Source organism: Balaenoptera borealis (assembly GCF_965194805.1).
Source record: "Balaenoptera borealis genome assembly, chromosome: 2".
In the NCBI taxonomy this organism is placed as follows: Eukaryota; Metazoa; Chordata; class Mammalia; order Artiodactyla; family Balaenopteridae; genus Balaenoptera; species Balaenoptera borealis.
This window is the reverse complement of record NC_138867.1, coordinates 92,703,075-92,724,445: the sequence shown is the minus strand read 5'-3', so window position 1 is coordinate 92,724,445 and position 21,371 is coordinate 92,703,075. Positions and strand designations below refer to the sequence as shown.

The window sequence follows — 21,371 nt, the reverse complement described above, 5'->3', positions numbered from 1 at the left end:
ACAGTTGAGATGCTTCCAGAGGGGGTTGCCTCTGGCTAGGAGCAGCCTTGTCACTTTACTACAATGAATCTCAGAATACTATCAATTCTTGCATGCCATGCTGTGGAAGCTTGAGAATGACAGAGGAGGAATTTGAAGCCCCTGTCACTTTAGTTATTTATAACTTGTTCGTGTAGAGCAAGAAAAAAGTTTGAAGGATGTTTTGAAACACAAGTGATAGGCTCTTTATGTTCCAATGCATCTTCTCTATTTTCCTTGGCTCTTGATCTTTTACACTGCAAATATCAGGCAATCCAACTCTCACTTGATGTTTTTCATTTTAGCTGTTAAAAAAGTCTTCCTTGCCACATGAATTGTATGACATTTCTCTTTGTATAAATCTTATAAATGGGTGAAGAAAGAGCCTGTTTATTTTTCTCACTTTACTTTTTTATTTTTTTAATAATACCCTGAAGAGATAATCAAATATTTGAGAACACCTAGTGCTTTCAGAAGAGGAAAAAAAAGAAACGTGACTTATTTTAATTACCCTGTGAAAGTTTCATTTCTATGAAATTCACTTTTCTATGATTCTATTGAGCTCTCCCATCTTGGAGTAATCACTGTTTGTTCCAAACCTTAATCATACCAAGTCTCCTGGTCACTTTAAAGCTGTGATGGATGCTGGCTGAGGGACAGCAAAGGAGTGTTAACTGTTGAAAAGCTGCCTTTCCATTTTTGTGGGATAAGGTAGAGTATAAATAAATAAACCATATAAATAAATTAACCCAACTCATCCTAATATTAACATTATGTAAGAATCTCTTTTTTATATGAAGATGCAGATATAAAGTAATGGACTTAGCATTCAAACTCTGTCTCATGTGTTAAGTATGGCAAATACTGTGTTTTTCTCCAAAGACGCTATACATCTTACTGATAATTATCAATAATAATTCTTTTGAAACTTTTAATGTTTATTTTATGCATATCCTTTCTGTAGCAAACATTCTAAAATGGAACATTTTGTGGGTGTTCAGGGCCCAAATAATACGTTTTAAGCAAGTCTTCTACCCACTTGCCATCAATCACCTCTCCCTTTTGACCTCTTTTCCTCCCATCATTCCACCCTCACATATGTAATAATAGAGCTGAATCCTCACGGCATGTGAACTCTCCAGCACAGTTGGTTCTGTTCTTGAAGTAGTCTCTTACAATTATAAGGAAGTGGGCACAGAAAATGATTTGTGATATTGAGACCCAGAAGTTAAGGATTAACAGTACATTAAAAGATTGCCTCTAAACTAAAAGGAGCAAGAGAAGTGAGGGGATGATGTTGGTGACAATCTCTTTAGACTCAATTTTATCAGCCATCTCAGGCCAAAATATACTTGGTTAACTTTGATTTAACTGAGTGGTTGTCCTCAACTTAGTTTATACATATAGAATGTATACACAGATTTTTGTGGTAATATTATTTAATACCATATGGGTGATGAAGAAATTTGTAGGACTCTTCCTCCCCTCTCCTTGTCGATAACCCTAAATCCTGAGAGATGAGTCAATCAGCTTTTGTGACCATTTCCCAAGCTAGGGAGGCAGGCCTTTATGTTGCTGACAGCTTTAGATGTTAGAACATTGTTTTGTGTGTATTGAGCCTCAATTCTGTGCCTTACAACATCTATTCATGATTTCTAATTCTGTCCTGTGGAGCTTCTACTATTTGACAGTCTCAATGATAATGTGGTTTCTTCTCTTCTCTCTGGCCTCCTAATGGTGATGTTGCCCAGGGATCAGTCGGGGTCATTTCCTTTTCTGCTTTGGTGGTGCTAGATAGTCTCATGACTTTAAATAGCATGTATATGTTGATAACGCCCACATTTATATCAACAGCCATGCCCTTGCTCCTGAATTTCAGACATATACACCCCTCTGCCCACATGTCACCTCCACTTGGATGTCTAACAGGCATCTCAAAATCAACAAGCCCCAAACCTGTTGCTCCAGAAGTCTTCCTCATCTCAGTGAACGTTAGCTCTATCTTTCCAGCTGGAGCTCTCTGATCCCTTCTCCGACCTACTCTTTCCCGCCTACTCTTTCTTGCCTCAGGGTCGGTGTGCTCTGTCCCCTCTACCTGGAATGTTCTTTCCCTAGATATCCATGTTGCTTGCTCTCTCCCTTACCTCTTTCAAGTCTTTGCTCTTATGTTCCCTTCTCATGTGAAGCCTTCACTGATCACACCTGTTTAAATATTAACTCAGGCTCCCAGCACTTCCTATCCCCTTTCCCAACTCTATATTCTTCCATAGAAATTATAACCTCTTTTTATATAATTTACACATTTACTTTGTTTATTATTTGTCTTCTCCTGCTAAAATGTACCTTCCTTAAAGAAAAAATTTTTTCACTGCTGTATCTCTAGCACCTAGAACAGTGCCTGGTGCATAATAGGAGTTTAATAAATATTTATTAAACGAAAAAAGAATAAAGTTCCACAGAATACCCTTTGTTTAGGTCAGTATCAGACCAATACAAAGGCGCCAAGAGACTCATTTTCCTCTAAGTTTAAAATTTCCAAGACAGCTTAAAATAAGCCTGCACTCAACCTGCAGAGTCCCTGTCCTTTGGAAGGTCAAGAACAAGATGAGCTACAACCTTTCCTCATCACTCCTGTGTCTGTCCGCAGTCCCACTTTTTCCTTTACCTGGCACTTGTTCATTTGGATCAGGCACTGCCAGCATGCCGGGGACAATCCTATGATGGGCTGGGGACACAGCATATCTCAGGGAAAACGAAGGGCTGTGTTCAGAAAGGGGAGATGGATCTGGGACCAACCTGCTTATCCTTCTTTGCTTCCTTCCTCCAGCCTTCCCTACTCCCTTCCTATTGTTAACAAGCCCCATGGGAACCCTAGTGTACACACACCAGCCTGTCAAGGAGAAACTTACACACAGTGCAGATGACATTTTACTATATGTTTATTTCTTCTAGTGTTTTTTTTTTTTTTTTAAAGTTCATTGCAAAAAGATAGGCATCATTGTGGGTATTTAATTAGTTCTCAGGTGAGATAATCCCCTACTTGATTAGATTATCAATGTAATTGGATACTCATTATTTCACCTTAACTATTTAGTGTTCTAGAAAGGAACAAAAACATGAAACTATTCGGAAAGCTTGTGTTTTAAACTATTAAATTTACTTCTTTTATCTCATTTAAATTTTCCAATATTTTTCATGGTGATGTGTGTGCTTGTAGATAGAAATCTCTTCTGACTGTAGATTGTTGAAAAACTGTAATTTTCATAGAGTGAATGTAATAGGTTATTTCTTTAGAACATTGCAATGTGGTAACAAGGAAGGATTATTCCTATAATAATGAGACCTGGCAAATGCCAAGAGGAAATAAATTCTTAATAGCTTCTGGATCCTGAAAATAGAATTTGGATAAACAGACAAGTAGGAATATAAAATATGAACACATATAGTTTAATTAACTAAGCCTATGAATAAATTAGATACTTGGTATTAGACAGAAACATTCTTTTATCTAACCACTTCCACACTGGTTTCTTTTTTACTCTAACAGCTTGTATTTCTTTTCTGGGATGGGCATGGGTAGGTCTGAACACCCACAGACTTCAAGCCTCAAATATCTGAACAGTTAAGATATTTTGGAAGTAATATTGCATAGTTACATTGTAGCACATTTATCAGGAGCCATGGCCCAATGGATTTTTTTTTTTCTTGAGACCTGTTTCTTTTCCCAACAACAAGATTTTGAGAATTTCTTCAATGTTGACCCCCTCATGGACTATGTCAGAGCACTAGTCATTGATTCCATTTATCTGGATCACAAATTTTAGTTTTCTAGCCTGGAGTTAAGTTTTGACTGGGCAGATTTCCCAGGAAATAATGAGTATTTGCTTAAACACACAGCATCTGTGATATTTTTTCTTTTGAGATTCACTTATAGGAGAACTCTCTGTTATTAATAGCCTGGGGCAAAGGTTCTATAAGTGAGACTGATTGGGTAACTTTCCTTTTTTAATTTCCTGACAAATGACAGATGGTATGACATAAATACCCACTCTCTCCAAAGATGTAATTGAAAAAACCCTTCTATTCAAAAAACCAGATGCTGCGTACATAAGGATAATTGACCTAGGATGTAATCGGCCTTACATCAAGCAAGGAAACAAGCTCAGCCCTCCCCTCTCTGTCACTGTTCCAAGTTAAATGTAAAGTCTCTGTGTAAAGTAATGCTTTCTATAGCATGACAGTGATTCTCGCCAGTTTTGCTCTTGGGTTTCATTTCCAGATCATTCTATAAATAGACAGTTTCCTCCTCACCTAAATATTCTCAGAAGGCTACATGGCAAACTGATGACAGTACTTATATGTGGTGAGGGGAGAAAGGGCTAGAATTGAGGGTGATCCTCAAAGAGGGCTTCAGCCTTGTCTATAAATGGTCTATGCAAGAGGGAAAAATATGGGAACATATGTGTATGTATAACTGATTCACTTTGTTATAAAGCAGAAACTAACACACCATTGTAAAGCAATTATACTCCAATACAGATGTTAAAAAAATGGTCTAATTGTTTCTAAGACAGATGAATATAAATATTACTATATTACATTTAAAAAAATTCAAAATCCTGCATCTTTCCTCCACTCTAGGTCACCTACATCCTGTGCCCTGGTGTTACTAGGACTTCTGTTTTTCCCTAACTCAGCTTTTTCAATGCTTTCAGTGTATCCTTAAAATCCTGCCCCCTCCTTTGCTCCCACTTGGAGGTAATATTCTAGTGTATTTCCTTTGGACTAAGAGTATGTATGAATATATGTCTCTTTATATATATATATATATATATATTTTAAGTTTATTTATTTTTTGGTTGCACTGGGTCTTCGTTGCTGCGTGAGGGCTTTCTCTAGTTGCGTTGTTGCAGTACGTGGGCTTCTCATTGCGGTGGCTTCTCTTGCTTTGGAGCACGGGCTCTAGGCGCATGGGCTTCAGTAGTTGTGGCATGTGGGCTCAGTAGTTGTGGCTCGCAGGCTCTAGAGCACAGGCTCAGTAGTTGTGGCGCATGGGCTTAGTTGCTCCATGGCACATGGGATCTTCCCGGACCAGGGCTCGAACCTGTGTCCCCTGCATTGGCAGGCGGATTCCTAACCACTGCACCAACAGGGAAGTCCTCCCTCTTAATATATATTATGAACTTTGCTTTTTAAATTAAATACATTGAACTTTCTTGTTTTTGACTTCTAAGCCTGCCTCAGCCTATATGATAGTAATTCCACACATACGTTTAGCACTTGAGTCCACAAAGCACTTATATTTTCTCTCTCAATCTCCACCCCTGCCCCACCTTCCTTGCTGCTTTCTCCTCCTTTTTGTATAATATAGCAAATTACTACTTCCTGATGAGTCTCTACCTACAGCAGAGTGGAAAGATTATCTTGATCTTGTTCAACCACTCAATTCCCTTTTTCCCCATTACATAGCCTCAAGGGTGATATGGATATCTGCAGGGAAAAAAATAGCAAATAGAAAATAAGCCTCCATTATGAGATGGCATTATCTGTAAGATGGGCCTGTCTTATAAGATGGCAAAGACAAGAGTCTGAAATAGTATTTTTACAATAATTTTATATTAAAAAAATAAACGATTGGATTTAGGAATAGACTGAATACATTATTCACTGAGAAGCTGTTTATGGAGTGACAGGAAAGAGCATTTACAATAGCTTTCTAATTTGTCTTCTTTTGATCTTTTTTCTCTCAAATCCATCTGTCATAATGTCATTATCAAGGTATTTATAAAATACAGATTTGATTTAAAAATATAATTGCCCTGATTAAGAACCTTTGCTGGATCACTATTCTCTACCAAAGCAAGTCTGAATTCCTTAGCCTAATGTACAGATTCTTTTAAAATTTGGTCCATCCTATTTTTCCAAGTCCATCTGTATTCTCTGTACCAAAGACTCTATATTCCAGTCATGCAAAGCGACAAAGTAACAAACAGTCCCTGAACTTTTCAGATGCTACCACTCCTCTGACTTTTCTCTTCCTGTGCTTGCTGACAAACAATGCCTTGTGGCCACTTCTTCACTTGTTGAACTCCTACTAATCCTTTAGTACCCCTCCTCTGTAAAGGCCCATCTAAGAAGGATTAATTGTTCCTTCCCCTCTGCATGCTTGAGCCTTTGGCTCAGATAAATATATAACTTATTACAATAAATTTTGATTTATGTGTACAGGTCTTTCTTCTTTTATAGCCTATGAAATCCTTGAAGGGCAAGATCATACTGTGTTCACTCTTATGATCTCAGTGACTAACATGGAGTCTATTAGACATTCAATGTTCATTTTATCAGTGAATGAATCATTCATTCATAGAATGACCATTCTGTACTGTTGCAAGAAAGATTTGCTCTTATCACTATTATTATTATTTATTTATTTATTTATTTTTATGTTTGGCTGCACGCGGGATCTTCGTTGCGGCATGCGGGCTTCTCTCTAGTTGCAGCGTGCAGGTTTTCTCTCTCTAGTTGTGGTGTGCGGGTTTTCTCTCTCTAGTTGTGGTGCGCAGGCTCCAGAGCGCATGGACTCTGTAGTTTGTGGTACGCAGGCTCTCTAGTTGAGGTGCACGGGCTCAGTAGTTGTGGCGCGTGGGCTTAATTGCCCCTCGGCATGTGGGATCTTAGTTCCCCAACCAGGGATCGAACCCGCATCCCCTGCATTGGAAGGCGGATTCTTTACCACTGGACCATTGGGGAAGTCCCTCTTATCACTATTATTAAAGCCACTGAAAGGACTCTGCTATCTCTTAGTCACGGCAGGGACCCTGAGAGATCACTAGGGTAATTTCTCCCTGATCCTTCAATTTCAGGGCTGCTCAAGTCTCAGAGAATTTCTCCAACCTACCTACCTCCCTGGAATATTTATTGTTCAGTATTAGATAACGATTACTAAATTGTCCACCAGCTTTATTCTTGTGGGAAATCCTTAATTTGTTGTCTCATTCTTTTCTCAATCATCTTTCACTGTTTCTGTCAATTGGTCAGCAGTTAGTGGTCACAAACAGGCAACCCCATTTGGCATATAGTACTAAATTCAAGGTTCTTATTTTTCTCCATATTGTTGGCAATCTGGAGGCAGGAAAGAAATTCAGGATGAGGACAAATAAGGACATATGAATTAGAGAAAGGAAAAGTTCACACGGCATCATTAGAAGGGAAGGGTGATAGGTTGTCAGCTAACAGTTCTAAGGAAAATGAAAAAGAGCATGCCTATAAGGAACATACTGCAATGGTTTCCACATTAAAAAAATATTTATTTACTTATTAATTTATTTGGCTGCATCAGGTCTTAGTGGCGGCACAAGGGTTCCTTTCTAGTTGTGGCGTCTGGGCTCTAGAGCATGCAGACTTAGTCGCCCTGCAGCTTGTGGGATCTTAGTTCCCAGACCAGGGATCGAACGCACGTCCCCTGCATTTGAAGGCGGATTCTTAACCACTGGACTCCCAGGGAAGTCCTCACATTTTTTTCTGAGAATGAAAATCTTACTCATAAGCCTGTGGTAGAGATAGTGAGTCGTCTAATGCAATATTCATTCTTTGTAACAGAACCCTGAATTCATTTGGGACAGCAGCACGTGCAGTCAAGGGACATATTGTCAGTTTCCCTGGCAGTGTGGAGGCTATAACTAAGTACTGGCTAATAAGATATAAGTGGAAGTGACACGTGGGGCTTCAGCAAGCCTGTTTAACAGTGAAAATGTGCACTCCTTTTTAGATTTTTTCCCTTCTGGTTGTGTAGAATGCAGATATAATGACTGATTTCAAGCAGCCATTTTGGACTGTGAGGAAACATACTAAGGAATGGTAGAGTAAGACAGAAAAAGTCTGAATCCCTGACACTGAGATCCACCACACCTGCAGAGCCATAGCTGTGGAACCCATCAGGATTGCCTATCTCTAGACCTCTAGCATCAGAGAAATTAACTTCTGTCTTGTTTAAGTCATAGTTATTTTTAGTTTTCTGAATTTACTCCTAATTGATAAATACTCCTGTCCTCAAGGATCTTAAGATACAGAAGAAGAATATTTGGCACAATGTAACGATTTAACAGAAAGATAGGTACACAATTCTGTGTAATTACTGGATTTATGAACAATTCAGCTGCAAGAAAGTAATCTAAAATATTATTATTTTAGACCAGGGAAACTAACTAGTTAAAATCAAAATTATAAAATGTTTATGTGAACATGGAAACATGGAGACTGGTGTGGAAGAATGAATGAGGCTGTTAATATTGATTACACATGTTTGGATTTTCACTTCTTACAATGACCAAGTAATACTTTTGAGGCTTCAAAAATTAAAATAGAGAACATTTTAAACTAAAAGCAATAAATGATAAATATTTCTATGAGGGGAAACTATATTGATTTATCTATGTTGCTTTTTTGAATAGGGAATTCTATGAATCTGTTTTTAGGACCTTGTATACCTGGATTCTCATCCCTGATCCACTAATAACTAGATGTGGAATCTTGGGGAAGTCATACTCTTTTGACCTTAGTAAAATAAGAATGTTAGTAAATGAATATTAAAGTTTCTTTCAGCACTAAAATTCTGTGAATTTAATCATACATTTGCTTCAGTGACTATCTTGCTGCACCTCTCCAGTCTGATTTCTATGAATTCAAAAGTTGTTACAATGAGTTAGTAATGTAGTTCTTATGTGTCTATTTCTGAGGTGGGGTGACTAACAAATATAAATGCCATAAAAGAATAAGGCAGATAACTCCAAATACCACCCTTCTCCTGTGTCTCCATAAAGGCCTTTCCATATGCATAACCTGGTATTTCCTAAGGTGTGATACTTTTTTGGTTTCATGTCTGTTCCCTTATAGATTGTGAACCCCTGGGAATGGGGGTGGAGGCAAGAAATGCATCTTCCTGGTGCCAAGCACTGGCCTGAAATACAGCAGGTGATTTTGCTGAAGAGATGAGCGAGTGAAGGAAGATTTGTATAAAAAGACGATGATCCTAAGAGAAAATGACAGCTAATCTTATGACTGGTAACTTGAAGTCTTGTCTCTTTTCTTTGTAATCCAGATTTTAATTAATTTGTGACATATTCATTAGTCAGAAAAACTTTAGAAATTCTTGATAATTTTTGCGCGCTTTATTGGCTTTTAGGTTGTTGCCAGATTAATATAGCTGTCAAGAAAAGAAGGGCGAGCTTCATGCTGGCTTGGATCAAATGCTATTGTTCTGTCTCTGGATTGTGAACTGTACTCAGGGTACCTTCAGCCCATTCTGGGAGACTGGGCAAGAGGATGGGAGGACTGTCCCACACCTCATCTCTGGGGGACTCTGGCGGGGAAACCCCACCTAAAGCCGTTGTCCTAGTGAGGCTAGGCCAATGCCATCCATGAGAACCAGGGGCTACCCCGCTCTCACTGTAGTCTTATACACCATCGGAATTAATGATATATGCTCTCCTCACACACCGTCCTGAGTAAAAGCAAATAAGTAAAGTAACAAAGGGCTCATGGCTTTAATCCCAACCACAATGCTGTTTCCCTGCCCCTTTCCCCAGTGACTGTCTTTCTCTTCCTGAGTGGGTCCAAGAGTAGCTACTACCTAAAAGCAGGTACAGAGCACCCAGTCCTTCCTTCTGAGGGCCCCTCTCTCCCTCCTGTCTTAACAGGGGTGCCCTAAAATCAACATCATTGAACCCCTCATGCAGAACAACAGGTGGTCTGAGTGTCATTTATATATGCCTTCCTCATGGAGACTTACATCAAATTGTGTTTCAAATAGAGATATTAGGAGTTAAAAAAAATCAGATCACTGAATACAATAAAAGTAAAATATCAGTATTAAAGAACATACCGCAGTACCCTGGGGTTCCACATACTGTCTTCATGAGCACTTGATGTTCCACGATTTTAGAGAGTCCAAAATCAGCTGAGACAGGAAAAAAATTTAATGAAGCGAGTCTTTTCTCAGCTTTTATATGATGACAGATTACTTTTTTGTTATTCAAAGTAAAACTTATTTATTTGTTTGTATTTGACGTTGGGGTGGATATAGATAGGGGCCAGTCACCTGGGAGAGTAAATTAAAAAAACTAAATAATAATTCAGGCCTTGCTTTAAATTGGAAAAAAATACCCCATGACTCCCAAATACATGTTATGCTCTTCTCTATAATTACTAGCTTTTAGTAAATAAGCTATTTCTTCTTGAAATAATAGTTGTGACAGATATAGTTTGTCTAATATTAATTCCGAGATTTGAAACTAACTCTAAAGGACAGTATAGAATTACTGATATAATTCAGAACTTTTAATCCACTGGAAGAAATCAAAATAAAAAATTAGACTTTCGTAAATGTCAGTAAAATGAACAGAAATATCAAAGGTTTATTCTGCTTCAAAATAAATAATTTTGTTCTCTAGTATATTTGACGGATAAGAATTTACTCTTGTATGAGGAACATATAACTTTGTGCAAAAATTCTTATTTATTTCTCAGAATGGTACCTAGATAAAACATTAACAAAAGTTGCTACCATTATGGTCTATTTGCTGGGCTACATCCTTCTCACCCAGGAAACATAAGGAAACAGTTCAAGGCCATTCTTCAAGAGAGGCAGGTACAGAATTGATGCCATTTTCGACTTCAAAGATAAACCCACATTTCCATGGAGGTGCTGATCCTTATCAGAAAAAGCAGCAGGAAGTCCTTCAGAAAGAAAGGCTCTCCTGTCTAATTTAGTATCTATCCATCCATTTAAAGAAATTTCTTGAAGGATAAAATCTTTGAAAGTGATGTTAAAGGAAATGGAAGCCTCCCTGCTGCCCACTGCCTTTCAGGAGTGATTATGAGAACAAGCTGGCTTCCCAGCACGACTTCAGTATTTTTTCTTTAGGTTCTTGCATTCATAAAGCACATTATGTTGTCCGAGCTCTTCCATGATATGTACAACGTCATTTTCAAAAGTGTTAACGTTTATAAATGCAGTGAACTCATCAGATTAGCATTATAACGGACAGCGCCAAAAGAGCAATGCCCTTTAGAGGATTTAGTACAGATTCTACTAAGGAGATTTCATCTAAAATAAATTTTATAATTATTTTTGCAAACAAAGATTTGCTCTGTAAGGGACATGGAAAGTAAAATTTAACATACGTTTTTCTAAAATGATGATTTAATGATCTCTTTGGGTAGATCAGAACTTCCCAAATCGTCTTTGTAGTTCTTCAAAGTGCTTATTGGGGGAAAAGAACCAAACCAGGGTTTCCAGAGTCAAATAAGGTTTGGAAAAAGCCTCACAGACACTAATTTAGATGTCAGTCTACACATTAGTATTTTTAACTTTCTCAAAAGTCCTGCAGAAATAAAAATCTTGTTTAACTGTAAGTTGGCATTTCCTAACTTACTTGACCAAACTTAGCACCACCACAAACCATTCCCCCCGCCAAAGGGAGGGGGGAAATGGTTCACTCAACTGAGGACCAGTGTTCCGTGGAGTGTACTTTGGGAAATACAGATCTCAATTTATCTCTGTTCATATAAACAAATGATTCAGGGCCCAAATTCACTGATATGTACTAAGCACTTTGTGTCAAAGTTCTTCATTATCTAAAATTAAGCTCCAACTAACTTGTGCAATAAGAAGTGTCATATAATCTGTGATTTTCTACTATATAAACTTATCTACAAAATACGAGGTCACCTCCTGAAGTCCCTGTCATTTCCAAGAGCTGTGATTCCTTTGTGTGTCCAGCAATGAAGCACCACCTTCCAAGCACTAATTCAGGTAAATATTCCAGGAAAGAGCACAGATTTCCAAAACAATGCATTATTCCTTTACAGACACCAATATTTGAGGAAATTGAATGGAGGCAAAACTGGACAGAGCAATATTTACAAATTCCGTGGAATAAATTTCTTCTGCTTTGGGAAAAGGGATCATAAGACATCAGGAAACATACCAATTTTGAGTGGTGCATCTGGGGCTGGAGTTGCATAGAGAAGATTCTCTGGTTTGAGATCACGATGGACAATCCCATTTTCATGTAGGTACTAAACAGGGAAAATAATTAAGTAACATTCATATAATTATATTTATGGTTCCAACATTTAATCTTTCCAGAATTATAATAATTTTTACTAAGTTATGTGATCCAACAACACACACACTGTGATTTAAAAATAAACACCATAAGGGAAAATATGTTTTAAACTATATGTCATTTGAGAATAGCTTATACATATTTTCCTAAAAGTGAAATGCGATTTAAATTGTATAGAACCAATTGCCAGAAATAAAATATTTACTTCTCAGAGAATATTGGTTGCAGTTCTCATATGCATATTACCATATCAGCTCAAATTGGCTAATTATTATTATAATAAAGTCAAGGTGCTCTGTGTTGAAATTTGTCTGATTTATTATCTGAAAAGCATAATTGTATGTGTCATCTTAGGAGTTCACAACCATAGCAAAGACTTCATAATTATCGTTCGAACAGACATTTAGATGTGAGTAATTATTATAGAGAACTACCCTTCATATGAAAAATATTGTTTAATGACAATGAATGCTCTCATAGACTCTTCTGAGGATTAGTATATCCAGCTATCAATATAGAGTATTATACTTAAGATTATCTTAAAAATTACCTCTAACAACTCCATTCATTTTATTACATTTTAAATTATTTTGTAAATCATGTGTAATTAAACATGTAACATACTCTCATTGTGAATGTAAAAGTTCTACCTGACCCTGCTTCTCTTCCAGGGGAAGCCTCAGGTCCTCTCCAAAAGCAATCATTCATCAGTTTGAAATGGTGTGAACTTTTTTCTATGCATTTACAAATATGAGTATATGTACACAAAGAAATATCCCTGATTTTTCCATTTTCTTACATCAATGTATCATTAATAAAAATTTTTACACTGCTCTTTTTTTCACTTAACATGTCTTTGAAATCTTTCCCACGTCACCACAGCTTATTTTATTTAATCCTTGCATCCATTTTTTGTTTGATGTCCATCACTTTTTATTTTGCTATTCCCATTTTGATGGACATTCAAGTTTTTAAAAATTACAGATAATGCATTAATAAACCTTCAGTACTTGGATATTTGAGTATTTTTGCTGGTGTTTCTCTAAGACAGATACCTGGAAGCAGGTCTGGTGGGGTCAAAAGGTATATAGACAATTTTAATATATACTGCAAAATCACTTTCCTAAAAGACTCGATCAGTATTTACTCACATAAACATTGTAAGTGTATATGTTTTCCTAATATCTTCACCAAATTTATATTTTTAACTTTTGCTGAGCTGGAGTATAAAAATTATACCTTAAGTTTTGTTTAATTTGTCTTTCTCTGTTTACTGGTATAGTCTAGCTTCTTTTCATACCTTTATTGGTTTTCCTTTTCATAAATTGCCCATTCAAATCCTTTGCATAGCTTTCTGTTGGGTTAAGAGAAAAAGTTGCCAGGGTGCTGTAGTTTTTCTCCTTTCCAATCTCATAGGGGAAGGGAGGAAGTCCTTCTTTCTTTCTACTCAAGCCAAGTAAGAGGGGATAAACAGCTTCAAGGTCACTTGACATGTGTCACTTAGTGATTTGGGGAAACAGGAACTGATACCTGGCTCCCTCATGAAAAACTGGAAAATGGTTGGAGCAGGTGATTGAGGAGAGAGGGTCTCAGTGAAATTCAGCTACCCTCAAATAAAAGCTGGACAAAGAAGCACATTTCTTATGGGCCCAGTGTGGACTGCGCAGAAGAGAATCAGACACTAGTCTCCCAGAAAAGGTCCCTTTGCTGGAGTGTTTCCTGCTGGGATGATGCCACCTCACCTCAGCATCACAGAAAGCAGAACATGAGGGAGGTGACAGTAGGGCTACTCAGATCACCTGGAGTGAGAGAACTGTCCTGCAGTGAGTCTCTGTAGAGCTACCAATGGTGTCCCATAGGGAAAGAACAACAGGCATTTGTAACCTGCCACACCCAGAGATCACTGGTGCCAGCCCAGAACTGTGCCAGTCTGGTAAGGCCAAGTCTTAACCCTCCATCTCCTAACCCACTCTTCATCATCGCCTTCATATCCCCACCCTGGAAGGACCACAATCAGCATCTAGCTGGTTGAAAAAGAGCAAGAAAAAAAAGAAGAAACTAACAAGAATTCCTACCCCCTATGTTTATAAATTACAGATCCCAAGGTGGGGAAGGGAAGAAGTTTAAAACTGGGTGAATCTTAAATTTTGGTCTTTTCATGAAAAGATGCTCAACATTGCTAATTATTAGAGAAATGCAAATCAAAACTACAATGAGGTACCACCTCACACCAGTCAGAATGGCCATCATTAAAAAGTCTACAAATAACAAATGCTGGAGAGAGTGTGGAGAGAAGGGAACCCTCCTACACTGTTGGTGGGAATGTTAAATTGGTACAGCCACTATGGAAAACAGTATGAAGGTTCCTCAAAAAACTAAAAATAGAATTACCATATGATCCGCAATCTATTCCTGGGCATATATCTGGACAAAACTATAATTCAAAAAGATACATGTACCCCTATGTTCATAGCAGCACTATTCACAATAGTCAAGGCATGGAAACAACCTAAAGGTCCATCGACAGAGGAATGGATAAAGAAGATGCGGTACATATATACAATGGAATACTACTCAGCCATAAAAAGAACGAAATAATGCCATTTGCAGCAACATGGATGCAACTAGAGATTATCATACTAAGTGAAGTCAGTCAGAAAGAAAAAGACAAATACCATATGATGTCACTTATATGTGGAATCTAAAATATGACACAAGTGAACTTATCTATGAAACAGGAACAGACTCACAGACACAGAGAACAGACTTGTAGTTGCCAAGGCAGGGGCCGGGGAGGGATGGACTGGGAGTTTGGGGTTAGCAAATGCAAACTATTACGTATAGAATGGATAAACAACAAGGTCCTACTGTATAGCACAGGGAACTATATTCAATATCCTGAGATAAACAATAATGGAAAAGAATATAAAAAAGAATGTATATATATGTATAACTGAATCACTTTGCTGGACAGCAGAAACACAACATTGCAAATCAACTATACTTCAATAAAAAAAGTAAAAAATAAAATTTTGGTCTTTTCCTTACCCAAGAGGGACTAGAAAAACTATGGGCATGGCCTGAAATTTTATTCATTGAGAAGAATGGATTCACAGGGTTAATGTGTCAGGACAACAGTGAGAAAAACATAAAGTTGCTTTTGTTCATGTCTTACCAGGTCTAGCTCACTCTTTATACTAGATCATTATCAGGTAGATAATAATACCATTCATGTCCTAAGCACTTACTATATTCCAAGCACTATTATAAACACCTTAGATCTCTTAGTTTATTTCATCTTAGCAGCAGCTCTGTGATGTAAATCATATAATTCTTGTTCTGGAAGTGAGAAAATTGAGGCATAAAGAGGCTAAGAGATCTGTACAATGTCACAACTAGAGATTGTGTTGTCAAGATTCAGACCTGGGCATCTGGCAGCAGAGTCCATACCTTTGCCCATGACGTGATTCCCAAGCAGGTGCTCAAGAAATACTTATTTCTTGATTTTGTAGGGTGGGGATGAGAGGAAAATAAAAATGAAGGAGAAGAGGGGAGAATAATGGAAGAGAGGGAAGGTAATAAGAGACTGGGAGGAGATATGAGAGAATGATAGAGGACCACACTCAGCCTCGAACGATACCCTGGAAAAAACCACCATATTGCTAAGGAGGAAGATAGTATATCTCGTATATGCAGCGTTTGAAAGGCAAAGCTGTATCTCATATAATAGCTTTGGAGCATACCTAAGAATTGCATAGTTTGGGATCAATAGAAAATATTGATTTTCCTCCCTAATCTAACCCAATTTAGAAGCTCCACTGCTTTGGGAAGAAAATGACACTGAAAATAGCAACATAATAACAACAACAAATGAGATGAACTGACAAGTGTTGTTTTAGCAAGTACTAATTATGTAAAGATTCTCATTAAATGTTGTTCTGGCTTTCTTAAACAGAAATGGTGGTCATGTGTTCTAAGTCCAAATTTTAAAAAAGCAAGACAAAACAAGCAAAAACAAAACACCATTTGGCACTCCATAAAGGAGAACTAGACCAGATAACAGAAGAAAAGTTTTAGAGAAAATAATAGATTATTAAAAGTCATAATATAGTCATGTACACATATGGGAGGAGGCATTTAAGTGTATTTTATTGACAAAATGGCAATTTTACTTTTGCTTAGACCCACTGATTGCCTTTCATCAATAGTTAGTATTTTTGACTTTTACATTATCTCAAGTCAGGAAGCCAGGAAGAAGGAAAACATGGAGTATATGATCTTTTGTCTTCCCCAAGGAGATACAATCATTAGAAGCAGCAACACTTCCAGAGCACCAGTTCTCAAACTTTTTGGTCTCAGGACTTCTAGAAAGTTAAAAAAAAAATATTAAGAACCTCAAAGAGCTCTTGTTATGTGAGTTATGCCTAACATTTAGTTACTGTTTAAGTAGTTAAAACTGAGAAATTTAAAAATCACTTATTAATTTATTTAAAAATAAAATAATAAACTCATGACGTTAACATATACATTTTAAAACATAAATAACTATTTTCTAAGACAAAAAATTAGAGAGTACTATGCCATTGTTTTAAAGTTTTACAAATTTCTTTAATGTCTGGTTTAATGGAAAACAGCTGGATTCTCATATCTGCTGCATTCTCTATTGTAAAATCACATATCATGTAGACTCTGGAAAATTCCACGGTACTTTGATAAGTAAGGAGAAATGCTTTCATACTATGATGAAATAGTTTTGACCTCACAGACCCTGAAAGGGGTCTCAGGGACCCTCCAGGAATCCCTAGAATATACTTTGAAAACTTGTCTTACAGAATCTGAAGACATAAAAAGAGTAGTTTTTAAGAGCTGAATAATAGACACACTTCCCCTTATTTTCAAAATAGGTTTTAAATAAAATACATACTTCTAATCTCATCAAATGCTAATCTTATTTTGACACATCGAGATCACTGCCCATGGAGGAGTGAAGAAGAAAACGATATGAAGGGGAAAAATGCTCCTCAAAATTGTGTACTCATAGGAAAATGTGTAAAGACATTTTATATCATATAAATGATATAGAACTGATTAAGGAATATCTAATCACAGAGAAATAGACCTTATCAAAGTATTGGCATTTTAGCTACAGATTATTTAAATCATGGGGATTCAACATAAGTAGACAAAAGGATTAGAAAAACTAAGAAATGAGATTATTGGATATTTTAGAATAAACCAAGTGTTAAAAGTAATCATAATTAAAGTAATTTGAGGACAAGCAAGGAAACAGGTTGAAAACCTAAACAACAGTTTGGGAAAAGATCTATAAAATCTATATGAATCCAACAATTTAATAGGGAGAAATAATAAATCTGACAACAATTGTAGCAGCTAATTACTAAAGGTTATCTTGACTAATGGTAACCTTTAATAAAGAAATTGGAAGAGCAAACAACCAGGTGTGTATGAATTTAATTAAAACTTTGTGGAATAAAAAGAAGAAGGAGAAGGAGGAGGAAAAGCAAGCGTCAGAGGCAGAGAAGCACAACTAATTTACTGGCTCAATTTTTGCAAAGTGCATTCTCCTTTTTAGGAAAAAAAAGCATTAAATGACAAGTATAATTCTATCTGGAGACTAATCAAGATAGGAAAAAAATACTTTTTAAGGATTTTATAATAATAAATTTAACGTTTTGGTGCCAAAGGCATATCTTTGCCGAGTTCTGTTTCAATATTATGCTCTTGGTTTTGATCAAGGGTTAATATAAGAAATAAAGCATAATAAGGTTTTGTGGTATTGTTTTTGAAATGGTTATTAAGGAAAAACATTATGAGAGCTGCTTTGGGGCAATTTACCCCAAGTATACCATTTATTACCTGTGCAACCTTAAACAATTTGCCCACCCTCTAAATCTCAGTTTTCTCATCTGCAAGGTCCACTTTGCAGGCTGTAGTGAGAATCGGAGATGGGGCATGGAAGCCCTTAGCATGTAGTAGATATTCTACTTTATAAACAGTAGTTATTAGGACTCTACCATTGTTGTTTCACGTCTCTTACAAAATAAATTACATTTAGAAATCCTTTGAGATTTGGAAAACTTACTCTTTTCTGAAGTATCAAAGGATACTTTGATCAGAAAATACTTGCTTTTTATTTCATCACATTTTCTTCTTCTGTCTTGGCTGCCAAAAAACTCAGTGAAAAAGAGGTTTCAATTACAATAACTAGCCTAATTTGGATTATTTACTTCTCCCTCTCCCTGCTTTTTTAAAAATTCTTTTTTCCACTTTAATAGCTTTATTTTGTATGCATTTTCCATTTAATTTGCCACAACTTCTCTTCCCAAGAAGATGCAATATAAAGTACAGAGAGATAGGATGTGTTATATGTATTAGTCTTCTTCACCTTTGAAACAGGTCTAAGTAAAACAAGGACTGAAATTGCTATATATGTGTTCATAGTTTATGGTAAGAATGTTTAGAAGTTAGAAAAGGAAGAAAGTTTGTGGCAATTAGGATTTGAAACATTCTTACTATGTTTTTCCCAATTGTAAAACAAAGAATTTCTGTGATATACAGTATCTGTCATTGATAAAGAGCTGCATTTCAAAGCCTGTTGTTTTGCTTGTGCTCCATTCTCCTGGATCTTTGGTGGTTCTTCAAGAACTATCCCTGGATGCAGCTTTGGATCCTATCCCATGGCCCCTCCCTACTCAGAGGCATTGCCCCATCAGTACTGCCTTTTTTCCCACCTCTCTCCTGCTATTCCCTCTTTCATCATAGAAATATCACCAGACTAGGCCAGCCCTCCTCAGCCTCAGGACTCAACTATAATGTCAATCTTCAGGGAGGCTGTACCTGCCCTTCCAAATTAACATGTTCTCTTATGTACACACTCATATATACTCTCATTGATGCTTCCTATTTTTCTTTATAGCATATTTGTTTCTTTGCAAGCTTTATGTTAAGGATGTCTCCCTCACTAGACTGAAAACTCCATGAAGACAAGGAAATTTTTACCTGGTTCCTCAGATACCGAGTTTCCTCTACAATGCCTTCACTAAACATGCACTCAATAAATACTTTTGAATGATCAATAAATAAATTTTCCTATAGACATGTATGTTATTCTACTTTTTAGTCACTAACTTGTAGTTACATATTCAAGAATGATGGTAATCTGCACCTTTTATTCATTTGCCATTATTAATGTCAGAAGTTTAAATTCTTGTGCTTACACTGTAGTGATTCCACAGCAACATTGCTTCGATACATTTAGCTGAAGTAAGGCTCAGCATTTATGTGTTTGTGAAACATATACCATACTTACTGGATAATAATACTTAAGTCACCTCAGAGGTGCTCACTGAGTTATCAGTTAGATAGATGAGATTTGCAGCATCACTTTGAGAAAAGCCAAAATCCAATAAGAATATTTTAACTGTAAGAGCATGCAAAAAGGGGCTTCCCTGGTGGCACAGTGGTTAAGAATCCGCCTGCCAATGCAGGGGACACGGGTTTGAGCCCTGGTCTGGGAAGATCCCACATGCTGCGGAGCAACGAAGCCCGTGCGCCACAACTTCTGAGCCTGCGCTCTAGAGTCCGCGAGCCACAACTACTGAAGCCCGCGAACCTAGAGGCCGTGCTCCCCAACAAGGGAAGCCACCGCAATGAGAAGCCTGCGCACTGCAACGAAGAGTAGCCCCCGCTCCATGCCACTAAAGAAAGCCCACGAGCAGCAACGAAGACCCAACGCAACGCAGCCAAAAAAAAAAAAAAAAAAAAAATCAGGCAAATGGGTTTCATCTACAAAATGACATTTTGAATAATTACATTATTTTTTTTTCTTCTGTAGTAGCATTAAGTTGATAGTTATGGCTGAATTAATTTCTTCACATCCTTTGAAGTTGATTTGAATATTCAATACAACATAAGCCTCAGGGGAGTTTGGGGAAAGACACTTGAAAATTCACCTGTTAGTTTTCTCTTCAGTTTCCTTCATGTCTAAAACATTCATAAATTGTACGGGGCATTGTAATAAGATGGAACTGAGTTGTCCAGCCATAATAACTCATTAGCGAAGAGTGACCAAGCCAAAAGGCCTCCGTTTGTAAATGAAAGAGCCGCACTGGACTCCAGTAGTGAGCTTGAAGAGGACTGGGCCTGCTGCTGTCCCTGCAGTAAGGTTCCTACGTGGGCACCATTATTTAGATTATGGGTGTGGCCTGAAGTGTCTGGATAAAGCAAAGCTTTGCTGGAAAATGCTTGCTGGAGTGGCAATGTCATGGGGAAAGAGAGTAGGATGCTTTTACAGAGAGGATAATTATGAATGTCACTGGATAGGGAAACCTGTGGTGTCAGTTTAGAGTAGTTGATAGGTGAAGAGGTCAGGAAGAACAGTCAGACTCTAATTCTTGTTTCTGATTTTGGTACAAGTCTCCTGGTGTACAAAGTCAGAGTGGGGAAACATGGGTGCTTGCAACAGGTTGGAAATTCATTTTTCTATTTATATATGTGTATGTCATAAAAGTCTATTAAGTACATATTTCTAAGAATGGTCTATTTAGTATTGGTGGAAATATAATTTTACCTATATTATTTTCCTTAGATTCAATCCATGGGTACAAAGGGACTAACAGGTGGAGCACAAAGGGATTAGGGCAGTGAAGATCCTCTGTATGGTGCTATAATAATGGATATGTGCCATTATACATTTGCCCAAATCCATAGAATGTACAACACTGAGAGTGAACTGCAATGTGAACTATGGACTTTGAGTGATTATGATGTGTCAATTTAGGTTCGTCAGTTGTAACAAATGTACGATTCTGGTGGGGGATGTTGATAACGGGGAGGTTGTGCATCTATGGGGGTAGGGAGCATATGGGAACTCTCTGTACTTTCACCTCAGTTTTCCTGTGAACCTAAACCTGCTCTAGAAAATAAAATCTTTTTTAAAAAAGTATTTCAAGTTTTGTTGATTCTTTTAGATTTTCTAAATAGACAATCATGTCATCTATGAACAGAGACGGTTTTTTCCTTGCTTTCCAACCTACATATGTTTTATTTCCACTTCTTGTCTTATTGCATTAGCTAGAACTTTCAGTACAATGCTGAAAAGGAGTGCTGAGATGGGACATCTTTGACTTGTCCCTAATCTTAGAGGGAAAGCTTTGAGTTTCTCACCATTAAGTACGATGTTATCTGTGAGTTTTCTGTAGATAT

At 37.2% G+C, this 21,371-nt stretch overlaps 1 protein-coding gene across 6 annotated transcripts in view; it reads right to left on the bottom strand.

Annotated features, from left to right (window-relative positions):
• CAMK4 (calcium/calmodulin dependent protein kinase IV) overlaps window positions 1-21,371 on the bottom strand; it is a 243,484-nt gene that overhangs the window by 34,020 nt on the left and 188,093 nt on the right. For all 6 annotated transcript variants that reach the window (XR_014239587.1, XM_082377466.1, XM_082377465.1 and 3 more), the window contains 2 exons: window positions 12,006-12,096; window positions 9,899-9,973 (listed from right to left, as the gene is read on the bottom strand). Coding sequence is in view for 5 of the 6 variants with exons in the window: in XM_082377466.1 (XP_082233592.1) it covers window positions 9,899-9,973; window positions 12,006-12,096 (166 nt within the window). In the remaining variant the exon portion in view is untranslated. The remainder of the gene's footprint in view (window positions 1-9,898; window positions 9,974-12,005; window positions 12,097-21,371) is intronic.